Source organism: Stegastes partitus, unplaced genomic scaffold (genome assembly GCF_000690725.1).
Source record: "Stegastes partitus isolate 25-593 unplaced genomic scaffold, Stegastes_partitus-1.0.2 Scaffold3628, whole genome shotgun sequence".
Classification (NCBI taxonomy): domain Eukaryota; kingdom Metazoa; phylum Chordata; class Actinopteri; family Pomacentridae; genus Stegastes; species Stegastes partitus.
In genome coordinates this window covers 184,783-199,048 of record NW_007581359.1, presented here as the reverse complement: position 1 = coordinate 199,048, position 14,266 = coordinate 184,783, and the positions used below count along the sequence as shown (strand labels likewise).

Here is a 14,266-nt window from a genome sequence, read left to right as displayed (position 1 = left end):
AAAACATAAATTGTCACATATTCTAGTACCAATCAAAATGTAGCGACACTTCACTCAAAATCTGACTTGTGAGGTTGTTTGCTAATTGATTGCCAAACGTCTGTGAATCAAACATGATTCAACTACAAACACATACAATTCTGACGCAGCCGGACGTAAGTGTCTTTGGCTTTTTAAAGATTTATGATCTGTCCAAATGGCATGTCAGATAGTCGAATAGTGTTGAAAGCCTCCCTCGTCATGCACCTACCTGACGTCAGATGGTGGGTGTGTGTGTCAATAATTTGCTGTAATGTTCCACCCACCAGCTGTGCAGAGGTGAAAGAGGAGCAAGGCACCGTGCTTTCCCCTCCCCACTCAGAGTGACTACAAGCACGTTTGATTTCCAGGCAGGCAGCACATTTTCAGTACTCTATACTGAGAAGTCGTAGGAATATGTAATACCTGACCCTTTTATCAGTACTTTGACTTGGATTGTCCCTTATTATGTTTATTCAACATTATATAAAAATACTTTGTCACTCATTGAGTAAAATCAGTTAATTCGTGATCTTTTTTTTTCCTGTAATGTTTTCTATCAAGTAATCAGAGTAATCCAATTGTCAAACTCTTTCTCCTCTTGACATACTAAAATAAAAGCTCTTGCAACAAGAGCTGACTGCCTTTCAAGACGCCTTCTTTTACCCAAACCTCTCGGCACGACTCATATTAACATGCACACAAAAGCTCTTTTGGGCTGTTTGGGCCCAAACGGTCATTTCTACAAAGTCGCAGCTTGGCTATCTCGCTGTGCCTCTATTCTCTTTGACTAAATCACGGTGCAGTAATAAAGGACTTTGGAAAGGAAGAATCAGATCTGGGCAATCAGGGACAATTTACTTTGGATTAAATTCAAGCATCTGAGAGACTGTAGTGACGCCTGACCTCTAAACAATCAAGCATAAATGGCAGCGGTAAAACCCTAAGAGCATTATGCAGGTTCATTTATGTATGTCGCATGCAAAGACATTCTGATTCACTGACCTGTTTTTAACCTGCAGTGCGTGAGATGACACTTCACTACATATTGAGCAAGACTGAGTCGATTACACACAGATTGATTACACACCTACACACAGAATCTCAAAGCCAAAGAAGCACAAGAGGGTGTTTGTGGGAGTAAAGTCAGTTCAATCAAATATGGCCAACAACTGCATGTTAGAATCAAAGGATAATCAATATAAGAATGTGTTGACAAGATGGACTGTAGGCTGAAAGTCTACAAAATGCAGTGTCACAATCTACAAAATGCTGTGTCATTTAATATGCATGTCATTTCTTCCTTTCATGCATCCAGGCTCCTTATTATGCTGCTGACATGCAACACCACATCAAATGTGATCATAGGGAAGAAACAGAAACCAGGGCATGGCAGATTTATGACAGTCAAAACACTTGCACATCTTCCATCAGTGACTAATAGTTTAGCCTAGTTGATGGTCTCACCAGATCTATTTGATTCTTAATGTTTGTTTTAAGAGGGTAGAGTTTAGTGATTTACTAATTTGTGCAATTTTATGAATGAGCAGTCAAGTGCTGATCATAATTTACTGATAAACACTCTAAATAGATCGTTGTTGAATGGCGGGTGATTTTTAATTTCACTGCTTATGATCACAAATTAGAAAGAGTTGAATTTGTTGCAGTGTCATTGGAAAATTCCTCATGTGAATCAAGTGTGATATTGAGGTTTTGTTATTTATGCTTCTGGTGCACTTCTTTAAAAAAAAGTGCTGCTGTTCGAGGAGAATCTGTTAACTTTATATACCTATGGTGTACAGGTGGTCAGGATGGGTGCTAGGATTGTTTTAATTCTATATTTTAAAGGGCCCAAACATCCCACAGTGAAATTAGTCCTTGCCTATCTAGTGCAGTTGTCCAATGAATAGCCAGAGGCAAGTTTTCAACAGTAAACAAACCCTTTTGCAAACCTGAAACTAGTAGATATCCAAGAAGTGTATCTACCTGAAACAAACACCAACAATTAGCCGTAAATGCTAAAGCTATTTTTGTCTTTTGTGGTCACAGTGGTATTGTGAAACAGTGCAAACTAAACGCACTGCGCCTCTGATGACATGGACACAAGGGAGGAAACGATCCCCTTTTACTCCTGCCGGTAGTGGGATTGTGCTGAGTCAGAAGTCTTGGGTAAATCACGCTGGGAGGAAAAAAAAAAAAAAAGCCAAAGCAATGAAGCCAGCCAGACACAAGCCTCATGCTCTGCCACTGCACTCTGCTCCACATGCTGTATGCTTCTGAGAGATTTGCACTTGTTTTGATTAGCCAGGGAGCTCATGGTTTATGAATACAAGCGGCGCTTGCTAAAAGGAACAAATTGTGATTTTTGCTTCTTTGTGCAGTTCTGCTGTCGGGCTGGTCTAAATGGACGTCGTTAGTTTGGATTTGGTCTCAAGCATCATCTGCACATCTCTTGACCTGATCCATTAGCCCTAATGACTGGAACGCTAAGTGCAGACATCTGTAGGTTCCTGATTTCATTTGGTATATTTGAGCATGAATGCAATAACTTGATCTGTTTTCAACAGATAAAAAAAAAATGTTCTCACCACATATTCTCCACAATCCGTTGTATTTTCTGTAATAATGTATGTAAGTTGACTGACCTACAAAGTTAATGTTACTTACAGCTTCACATAATACTCGGGGATCCTCTTTTTAGAGTATTTTGTAATTCTCTTATCTTGTCTGTGTTGTTCTCAATACCAGACACAGTTTGAGGCCTTTAAGAATCAAGGTCAATTAGGATGGATTTTCTTCCATTAGAGCATCAGCTGGACACAAATTGCCCAGTAAGATAGATGGCAATACGGTATCTGGAGAGACTGGGACTTCAGTATTATCATAATCAAATGTAATTCAGTTGATTGTGCTGTGTTTTGTTGACCCAGCTCAAAGTTTTGTGTCTTTTCAGCCTGATCATATAGTGTATTATGTTGTCAGATGTGCTGTGGTAATACAGACCTATAGTGTACTCAAAGTCAGGTGAATTTATCATGTGGGCCTTGCAAAGCTTCGTGGTTCCCAAATCGTCTGGTGTCTCCTCCACCAAATCCCGGCAACACTTGCTCAGCATCTTCTTGGTTAAGGCAACCCAAAGGCACTATGTGAGAATTTGTATAATGGTGGCTGCCTCCTGTCCCCAAAACAGAGCAGATACCACTTAAACCTCATGCCACCCCAGAGGCTGAGAATAAAATTCACAGCTGGAGACAGCTGAATAATATATCATCCTCTTGCTGTTTGCCCATGAGTAATTCCACTGGAGAGGTTTGGGGTTCAGTGTCTTGCATTAAGGCACATTACTTATTTTAGCTTCTCTCTTCCTCTCCCTTTTCAGACCCCTCCAGCAAGTGGTAGGAAAACATTTCTTTACATTTCTGAAAAGTTATTTGTCAGTACCAAATTAATATTGTAATTATAGCTCAACCCTTACTCCAAATTTTTACAAGCGTTAAACACACAATATTAATCAATATTTTTATTTACTCATTTAAAGAACTGTACTGAGCGAGACGTTTCATGTTTACAATAAACATGAATAGTTGTAATGTAGACCTTTCTTTAGCACTATTTATTTTATTGCTCAATTTAGATAGCTATGCCTGTATTATATGCACAATATGACAAGTTAATATAAACTGATATATAGTCACCATCTGTAGGCCTTTATATTTGAGTATACTTTGAGCTATAAATTATTGTATTATTATTGATATTGTATTACTATTCTATCCTTCTTACATCTATTTCTAGGGTAAACAGATTTTTGACAACATCAGAGATGATTTACTTTTAGGAGAATAAATTGTTGTGTTTCTGTATATAAAGATCAGTTTAAGAGACCCATCATAGTGGCAGGATCGATCATTTATCCTTTTTTTCACATGTTGGTGATTGGATGACTTCTGTTCACATTTGGGTGATGATAGGAAACTTTAACAACTGGAAATACTGAGTTAATCGGTGTGCTTGTATGTTTGATAAAGGTAAAAGAAAGCCAAAGCAGACTTAATCCTACCTCCTTGAGTATCACTTCAAGGAGAGGAGATGAATGAACTTCAAAGATGGGTTCAATCATTGTTTTCTTTCTCTTGCAAGATATAGCGAATAGGAGAAAAGAAAGATTAGGAAAATGAACTGTAGAATGTGCTGAGGACTGAGATAATGTTATCAATTTTTCTGTAAGCAATCCATATCGCAGCAGCAGTCTTTCATGTCTTATCATCAGTTTTTCTGTTCTCCAACAGACGCACAAGTTGTTTTTTTTTTTTTTGCAAAGAATGTGTTTTCTTGTGCTTTTCAGCTCCTCAGCATTGGGCATCTTCTCCAGCAGGAAATTTGCTTTTCCCGCAACAGCAGTGAGGATGATGATTATGACAGTGCTGCTGATACGTCTGGCCCGCTGCCAGGCTAATGATGAGAGTGAAGTCGGGGGGGAACGTAGGGTTGGGGTTAAAGTTTGGATACAGGGGGAGAGGGGATAAAAATGTGTGTCTGTGCATGTGTTTTCAATTTGTATTTTTTGTGTGGGGGTGTTTCTGCATGTGTGTGTGTGTGAGAGTGGGACGGGAGGGCTTAAGAGATTAAACCGCAGCCTGGCCACAGCGAGCGGAGAAGACCCCTCTGTGGAGCGCTCTCGCTGCAGGGAGGCGTCTTCATTGGCGTCCCATTTGCATGGCTCCCTGTCCTGCTCAGGGAATTGGCCTTTTCTTTTCTCATCGTCCCTCCCTCCCTCCTTTTGCACCTTGGAGAGAATGCTTCCATCCAGCAGCATTGCTTGTTTCTGAGGCAGACAATAGAGCAGAGTATTTAGGACACTTGGCAGAGGAGGCACGTTGGAGGGGATGGGGACATGGGCTGCTAAGTAGCTCATCTCGTCACATAGCCACTGGCATGATAGCTCTCCACAGCAAGGTAAGCACTGAGCAGAGTCACACCACACACACTCCATGGTCTGGTTGTTTTTCTGCTGTTGTAGCTCTTACAGTGTGGTGATGTGTTTCTGCTAATAGGTAACCTCCTCCTCTTCTTGACCATAATGCAATTAAGCAGGATATTTGTGGCTTATTTTATGATTACATTTAAACATTCCCTTTGTCTCGTTAATCTCTGGCCTAATGTTGGATTCACACCCTCTAATCTAATAAGGGGATGAATGGGAAATGTTGCGGGGAAGAGTCGACTTAAGTTAATCTGTCCATTGTTTGCCATTTATTGGAGCTACCAAATGTGGAATAAATGCAGTCTTTCCCTCTGAGACCTTCCTTTGTGCAACCTGAAGGTATTGATTGTTTTTCTCAGTATACTTACGCACTCAACAATTGCAGCATATAAACTTCCTTTCTTATCTATACGGCTTTGCCATTACGTGGAAGCAGCGCTCTGTCCCTCAGTAATTACAGTGATTCACTGCAATGTATGGCCATTAGTGAATGGGGACCAAGAGATGTAGCTTCTAAAGCATGATGCTGTCCTGCCATTTAGCCAATATCTTTATTGGACAGATGTGGCATGAAGCAATTAAGCAGAGCACTCTTTTCTTGATAGAGTGCAAGTCTCTTCTGACCTTTGCCTACATTGCACTATTCATCATACATGATGTGACATAGTTTCCATACTTGGAAGCACATATTTGGCTTTCTCATGAGCATTATCCTGCCGATGAACGAATCACACACTTCCAGGGCTGTTGCACTGAAAGGTCAGTGCTTTTCTGTTACAGTTGATTACATTAACATAAAAATAAGCTGCAAACTTATTATATCTTGTAGAAAAGATTGTGTTTCATGTGAGTAATGATGGTGACATCCAAGTGCCAGACAGAAAAGCTCACCCTTATTCATGGCTACCTTTTCTTGTATTGGAAATTCGTCTTTAATATACCAAAAGTTTAAGATGATCTTAGTCATCTGCAGACTGATATTTTATATTACACAGTCCTATTTCTGATAAGAAATGGTGTAAAATTAAGACAGGGTCTGCACATTTTCTCAGTTCAGTGAAAGAGAAGCTTAAACTAATCAGACTGAAATATTTGAATGCATTGTGAGCCACCTTGGGAGAGTTTTTTTCTGTTTTATTTCATGACAGGATTGGGTCTTGGGGTTGGAATTTTAGTTTTTAGGGTGAGGCAAAGTCCTTGAGTAGAGAAATAATTTCACATTCCATTCCTCTTTATCAATATCTTTTGTGCCCATCTCTACATTTGTTTGTAAATACAGACTACCATCATTCTTATAACTTCCATTCAATTTTGTACATAATAGTTTTTGCTGTAAATGCTCTCCCTTTGTTGTATTTCCTCTTTAAAAAAAAATGAAGCGCACCATTTTCTTTAATACTTGACTTAACACTTGACAGTGACATCATACTGTAGGTTAAGAGGAAGGTTGAAACAAGAGGTCTATATCTGCGTGGTAGTTACACCTAATAAGCAGGTGCAGGTGTAACTCTGCACTTCAGAAGTGTAAGTGTACGCTCACTCGTCATAACAGAATTATTGGCTGCCCTTCTAAGTTCTTCTTCACCATTCAGGACCAGCTGATGTCTACCTTCTCGCCAGACAGTGATCAAACAGGCAAAAGACAAAAGTTGTAATAATTTTTTATGATTCAAGTCACGTGTTCACTGTTGTGGTTCTGCATTAATTTACAGACGCTACTAGATTTGAGGTTAATGCAATTCATTCGGCAGTCCAGCTCCAGTGATCATCAGTTGAATGACTGGTGTCATTGATATTCAGGTCAGCTGAGGTTGCTGAGCCAGTTTGGCCCTGGGGGGCGTTGTGTTGACTGCAGGGGCTGGGATAAATAGCTTACATTAGCATGACTGCTTGTGTTGGGTGAGAGACAGAGAGTAAAAGGAGAGAGAAAAGGAGGCAGGAGGAGTGAGACAGGGTGACATAGTGAACCAGCCATGACTGGATCATCTGCAGCTGGATTACATCATGAATAATACTCCATACTGAGCCTGTCTGCTTGAGCTTAATGAGATGGGGGTGTTTTTTTTTTGCAAAGGATGGACAAAAAGCAGTCCACACTTCAGACTGCACACAGCACAACACATAACTGCCTGAAAAAAATCATGCAGATGTGATTTCAGACCTCACTCAACAGTGCCAGAAATAGCCAGAAAGGTTTTTTTTTTCTTTTCTGCTGGGCTGCACTACATGAGTACATATTTTTAAGTATCCCTGGTTTTCATGATTAGTTTATGTTTAATTCTTTTTCAATGAATAATTAGATAATTAATTTGTCATTGCACTGTCTTTTTTGTTGTTTGTTTTGTTTTTAAACAACAACAATATAAACATGATGTCAGCTTGTGCTGCTGAAAAGAAAACTGTTGCAGATAGCTCTGCTATTTACTCTTCTGGTTTGCTGGAAGGAAAAAGTGAAAAGTGAATTCTGTCTGCAGGAGAAATCAAGCTGTTACACTCTGAAAAATAAAGTTATTTTTTCTATCAAGTGCTGAACCAGTTCCTGCTTAACAACGGGGGGTCCGTGCCGCACAAAGCGTGTACAGAGCATCTTTTTCTGCAGGTGTTGTTGTGTGTGTGTCTTGGGCTTACTGCTTTATCTGCTGTATAATAAGCTTGGATAGCCTATGTCTATATCCTGTACTTAACTGAATCATTCCTGTGGTCTTCTGGGAGATAAAAACATATTTACCTGTAGCCAAGGCCAGCCTTATTTTCCACACAGATACAGTATACGAAGAGTACATCTTTCAGAACTGAGAGTTGAAGAGACAAACAGGCTGCCTCATTTTAGAATCAAAATCAATGATTCTGCCATAAATAATTCATAGGTCAGACTAAATGCATCACCGCTGCTTTGTGGTACAATAGGACTGATTCAGCATAAAAATGAAATGGACAACAGCTTGTGTTTCTTTCTAGGATTTATGTTAAAAAACACTATGTAGTCAGATCAGGTGTCTGATCTCATCACAGATAGAAAGATTTGTGATATTTTCTGTTTCTTGCAGCCCATTTAAGAGATAATTATGTCAAACTGCTTTTCAATAGCAAATCTCACATTTTCCATTGCAAAGAATATAGTGACACTGTGGTTGATATTTGCTTCTAAAAATAGAGAGATCGGCTGCCTGGAGAAAGAGAACTGTGCTTGTGGCTGGTAAATTATACTTCCTGACTGAATTCCGAATGGAAAATTGTAATATTTCTATTTAAACTTCTCAAATGACTTGGTGGGCCAAAAGTAGAAGTGTGTTTACAGGGCTGTTGTGAGACATGTACACTCCAATAAGGTAAATCAGAAAAACAGCAAGTCCACAGGCTCTTAAGATAAACAGATTGAACAGTAATGCCCCTTAAAGCAGACTAAGAAACAGCTGCCTCTCACAGATGATGTCAGGCCCAATGTCTCACTGTTTCATCTTAATTTAATCTGGATCAATATTCCTCTCCTTATCGCCTGTTTTCCCCAGCAGCATTTGGTGATGACACAAAATCCTATCTGTATCACAAAATATGTGATTTAGGAGGGGTAGTGCATAGACATCGCATAAATATTGAATTCCATATCTCATGCCTCAGTATGAGCAAGAATACACTGCTGGTAGGGGTAATATGAAGACAATCCCAACGTAATTAGCTGGCCAGGAAAACCAGGCATCCAGGTAAATACACTTATGCACCTTATTAGATGACATACATCAATTGCACTCACATATTTATCCACTAAAGATGGAGTCAGAGTCCAAAGCATTATCTTAGCTTAGATTTACACAAAGACTGGAAACAGAGGGTTCTGTCCAGGGGTAATAAAGTCTGAATAGCAGCACCTATGAGTGCAAATGAGATACAGTACTAATTGGGGAGGTGTAGAAGTGCTGGTGGGCATTATTCAGGAGACTTCACTGCCATTTGCACCGACCCAGGCCACATGCATATATGGATTAGTGGGCAGTTTACTCAGTCAGCTAAAGAAAATACAAATAAATAAAAAACGAGATAAATAAATATGAATTTCAAAAGTGGCAACATCTGTTTTAAACCAAAAATAATCTTTGTGCGAAGCTCAACAAGCTAGTTGAAAGGTTACGGCTTCAGTTGTACTGAATAAAGTCTTTCTGGACTTGAGTTGGTGATTTTTATCAGGATTCTCTCGTCTAAGTTGGCAAGAAATCAAATATTTTAAATTGTTCCATGAATTTACAGAATATCACAATATGATATCCATGTAGTGAAATTAAACTACTGAAAAAATAGACTCATCTACTGACAGTGGTCCAAAGAAGAACTGTGAATGAACAGGGTGTTGGGGGGATGTGCTGGAACAAGTCAGATGCTTGCATCTTGGGGGGATGTGCTGCTCATGTGTACCAGCACTTTCAGAGGTCTTTAGGAGTCCATGCCTCAGTGAGTTGGAACCGTTCTGGCTGCACATAGAGGACCAACAGCGTATCAGGCAGGGGTGGTCGTCAGGTTTCGGCTCATCGCTGCACCGCATTCCCAGTTAAAAATTCACATCAAAACCCACAGCACTAAGGCTGCTAGTGATAATTTTCATTATTGACATTCCTGCAGATCATTTGTTTGATTTTTCACGTAATTGTTTTGACTTTATGTTTGAAAATCATGAAAAATGAAAGTCTAAAACCCCAAAATAGTTGCTATACAGTGATATAAAACTGAACAAAAAAACAAAAAAGCCCAAAAATATGACTGAAATAGTTAGTTGATTATCAAAACAGTTGCGTAATAATTCTGTTGATTGACTAATCTGTCTTTACTAAGTGTTGGAATTGTTTTTTTTTAACATTCTCTGAACGTCAGACATGACTGGGATGCTGCAGGAGATGACGCTGTGTCTAAGCAGTGCTCATTTTCCACTCTCTAACTGATTAAGACCAATCCAGCGTTAACCCCATCTTGGCTTCCCCTTGCAGGATTAGTGCAAATCTGTTGTTAATGACTGATTGTGGCGCTGGTGATTGAGCTTGTATGTGTAAGGAGTTGTGGGGGTGGTAGGCGGGGATGAGGTTGTTGGAGCAACATCTTGTTTTTGAAGTCTGTCACTCCGTCATCTCCTCTTAGCTGTCCATTCGTCCTCCACAACATCACTGCTGATAAGACGTTTCTATAAAGTTACCCACTCAATTATGTGACTCACATCAAAAAAAAAAAAAGAAAAAGGAGGGGTTTCGCTCACTTTCACTCAGGCTGTGGTATCCTCAGGGAGTTGTGGGGTCAGGATAAAAAGCACAAATGACAGTAGTGGTCACTCGAGTGCAGCACTGAAATCCCAGAATCTGTTCCCTGTACTCGATGTAATGTGATTTCCGATTTCAGTGCAATGAGGTTGAGAAATCCAAAGGGACCGAGGAGAGAGAAAGAGATTGAAATTCAAAGCAAAGCTGGGAGGGTAGGGGGAAAGAAAAAAAAAAGAAAAAAAACTTGACAAGAAAACTACGAAAAATCAAACCACAAGCAGTAATAGCTCTGGCAACGTCCAAGGTGTGATTTATGGAGGAGAAGAAATGGCCTTGTTTGAGGGCTTTCACGTCTGGGCCTTGTGATTTACAGTGATGACTGGAGCGCTCTCATCACATGCGTTCAGGCTGCTAAGATAAGACAGGAGAGGTAGAAGGCCCCATTAATACTGATTGTAAGAGGCTGCTGCCTTTCTGTGTGGTAGCTGGTCTGATGTGTTTTTACAGTATATCAATTCGGTGACAGTCCTTAATGGGATAGATGGGATTTCCTCTTTGAGCATGTACTGTGATGCTAAAATGAGGCTCCTTATGGTCAGCCCTAATCTCTTAAGTGCATCTATTAAGAGCATTTATGATTTATGAGCTGCAGAAATTGTACTTACAGTAGCGGTATAGCTGCAGAGTGAACGGAGACGGAGAGAGGATGAGAAGAATGAGCTTTAATAAACTTACTTTGTCAGTGCTTTGTCTTGACTTCAGGAGATGAATGTCTTTAATAGAAGAGCACAGCACCCAGGGTCTTCGTTCCACAGCAGCAGTGTTGTTTCAGATTAAAATGAGTGTTTGCATAGTTTCATGGCTGGTCACAAAAGGCCCCCTGCAGCACACAAACTGCTGCTTTAGAAAGGTGTTGCTAGGATACAGTCCAGTGTAAAGATGAAATCCTGTCTGTATGGCTTTCTTGCATCTGTACAGCTCGGACTTAAAGTCTAGCGTATTGGGCACATGGCACAGGTTACAGTGTGTCTGCATTTGTGTCTTCATTTTTGCGTGCGTATCCTTGTGTGGCATTGTGTATGTATTGTGTAGCTTTGTTTGTGTCATGCAAAGCTGCTATAATAAATGCACCATCCTCTACCGTAATCCGTTTTCTGTAATAAGACTCCATTTGTCTGGTGGGTGCTGAGATCTCAATCCTGCTGTCACACCTCTGAGTCTCCGCCAGCTGACACCTCAGGCTGTTCACAAAGAATCAATAGTGTCTGCCTCATGTTCAATTACACTCCAATCAACACTCACCAATCCAGCACGACCCGGGAATGAATGGACAGGTCTGCTAAGCCTGAACCGATGCTCAGTGCCACGATACCAGAGAACGAATATGTGAGTTTGACAGCGTGCTGGGTCGAAAGATATTTGGATTGATTGACACTGACAAAACTCCTGCTGTAAATAAAAGAGTTTTTGTTAAAAGACCTGGTGCTAATCACATTGTTGTTCTGTCACCTGCTGCACGGTGATTTCCACCCAATTTTCACTGAGGTTCCTGTCAAGGAAAGTGTTTCATTAAGTATAGGTTTGGTGAAAAACAGCAATTTCTGAGCATGATTTTAGAGCACTTTGTTTATCCTAAGAGAACATTGCTGCATCTCAGAGTTTTTTTCACCTGATTCTTTACATTTTCTTCTTTTTGGGAACACTGTTCGAGACTCCCCTCTGTCTTAAATGCTAGTTTGAACATCTTTGACTTTTAGTGTGGGAACAAATCATTCTAAACACATGAAACGTTATCTGTCTGTCCTAATTATATGAAAATTGTGAAGATATTGCATTTACAATTTCATATCAGATACTCTCAGCCATTATGGAGAAATTATTATTCCGCTTTGTCTTATCTCTGTCAGCGCCCCCAGTGTGCTGACTCAGTCGGACAGCTGTTAATTTTCACGTTGCGTTACTGGGCAAGAGGCTGAGAACTGCTGCTGTGCTGGTGTTAAGATCTTGGGGGAAGTGAGTAAGCAGTGAGATGCCAGTTCAGCTAAACTGGTGCTCAGGATTTCTTTAGGCAATTGTCCAAATGTCAATCATCAGGCGTCAACCTATCAAGAAGCTTGTGCCTCGGAGGCTGACAGGAAGCAGAGACATGGTAAAGATGTTGTTGTACTGTCTCAGTGAAAAATGCCAAACACCTTCCTGTTCCCAGATTAGATTTTGTTTTAAAGAAAATGTGTAGGTCTGAACTGTTGGTCAGACAAGGTCAGAGGTTTAAACAATATGTCAAACATGTTTACTTTTCTGTCCATGCCAAACGGAGATATTCCCTCCCACATAACACACTCAACACAATGTTCCTCACCTGCATGGAACGCCTTAAAGAGAGTGTAGCTGAAACAGAGCATTTCAGACAACGACTGACTAAGGGGAGCCTTAGTAGTGTACAATGTTGGAAAAATAATGCGTTTTTTTGAATATTAAAGCATATAAACATATCCTAAAAGACCTCTAAATTCAAATTATAAACCTGTAAATGTGCAAAATATGGGCTCTTTCATAAATATTGAAAATGTTTGTTGCATTTCAACGCGCAGTCAGTGTCTCAAGTATTGCAAATGGCAATATTTTTGAAGTGTAGTTATGCTAAGTCCTTCTTTCTTACTTTGGCTAAATGTGGCATGAGAATATGCAATACATGGCAGGATGTTAAATCAGTAAATCCTGTTTTCTGTTTAGCTGCTCTTTTCTGATTTATGCGGTCTCGTACTTTTCTTGTGAAAGTTAGATTAAAAACAGATGCTGTCTTATTATGCTCCTCCACTGTAGTCTGGGCTTTAAAGAGCCACACTATTCATTGTTTGTTATGCAAAGTGCTTTTTTGTGCATCTATTTTGCATTATTGAGGTAAATGCTGCAACCTGAAAGGAAACAGAGGTTTTATCATTTTTCTGTAAACTACTACATTATCTTCAGTCAAGTGACTTTTTATGTTTTTTGACAACCTCCTCTTCTATTTCTTTATCTCTTTAAGGAAAACCCGGCGGTCCTGCTAATGTTCCATCAGCTGAGCTTCTAGCTGAAACCCCACCAGGTGGTTCTCACTCCAACATCATGCTGCACCTCACCCTGCTCCTCCATCTCCTGGTCCTCTCACTCTCCCCAGCAGGTCTGTAGCACGTTCAGCCCAAAGGAAATGGCTAAATCCCTGTGCAGAATGTGTTAAAAGATATTTTGAGACACTATATCACTGCTGTTGGTTGAAAAGTAGCACATCTTAAAAAAAAATCATGCTCTACACTTCTACTCTACTCTACTGGCAATCATACGATCTTATATATAGGTTCTGATTGTTTGTATGACCCACAAATCATTAGATTTGTCTGCACAGAGCTGGAGTTGGCATGAAAACGTTTCAAACACAAACATGGAACATGACATTGGCAATACATAAAACTGATTTGATCTGAGAATTCTCTTTTCAAACATTGCTGTGAAGGAGCAGCAACAATTCAAAAGGACTTTCCTTAAACAGCTCGACTCGACGTTTTATTTACACATCCTTCACCTTCTAAGTATCGGCATCCAAAAATCCACTTGCCAGATATCGTTTTGCACCAACAATCTGTCAGTAAATTATGTTTCATACAGCAACGACAGAATCAAATTGTAATAATATGGCTTCAACTACAAAGTATGATAATCACACAGGTGGCAGGCAGCTCAGATGTAGCACATTTGTCAGAATTGGATTGCCAGTGGACCTTTGACTGCAGAAACAAGTGGACAAAGTGTGAACAAGCTGCTAAATGCTGGCTTTAAAGAATGTAGTAAACATAATGATGCTGACAGTGATGTGTGCTTCAAGGAAAAACCAGAAACTTGAATTTGATATTAACGACTACAGTGAAGATTTATTTGAAAGTTTCTTTTCTGGCTTTGATTAAACTCCTAAAAACTCAATACTGTTCATCAGTATGACATATTTATAAGTTTTTTTCCCTGAAAGTAATCCGTCTAATCCTTAAAATGA

The 14,266-nt window shown here is 39.8% G+C and overlaps 1 protein-coding gene across 3 annotated transcripts in view; it reads left to right on the top strand.

Annotated features, from left to right (window-relative positions):
- LOC103375896 (contactin-1a-like) overlaps nt 1-14,266 on the top strand; it is a 71,505-nt gene that overhangs the window by 18,909 nt on the left and 38,330 nt on the right. For all 3 annotated transcript variants that reach the window (XM_008306191.1, XM_008306190.1, XM_008306192.1), the window contains exon 2: nt 13,268-13,402. In XM_008306191.1, the coding sequence (XP_008304413.1) occupies nt 13,348-13,402 (55 nt within the window). In that variant the 5' untranslated portion in view covers nt 13,268-13,347. The remainder of the gene's footprint in view (nt 1-13,267; nt 13,403-14,266) is intronic.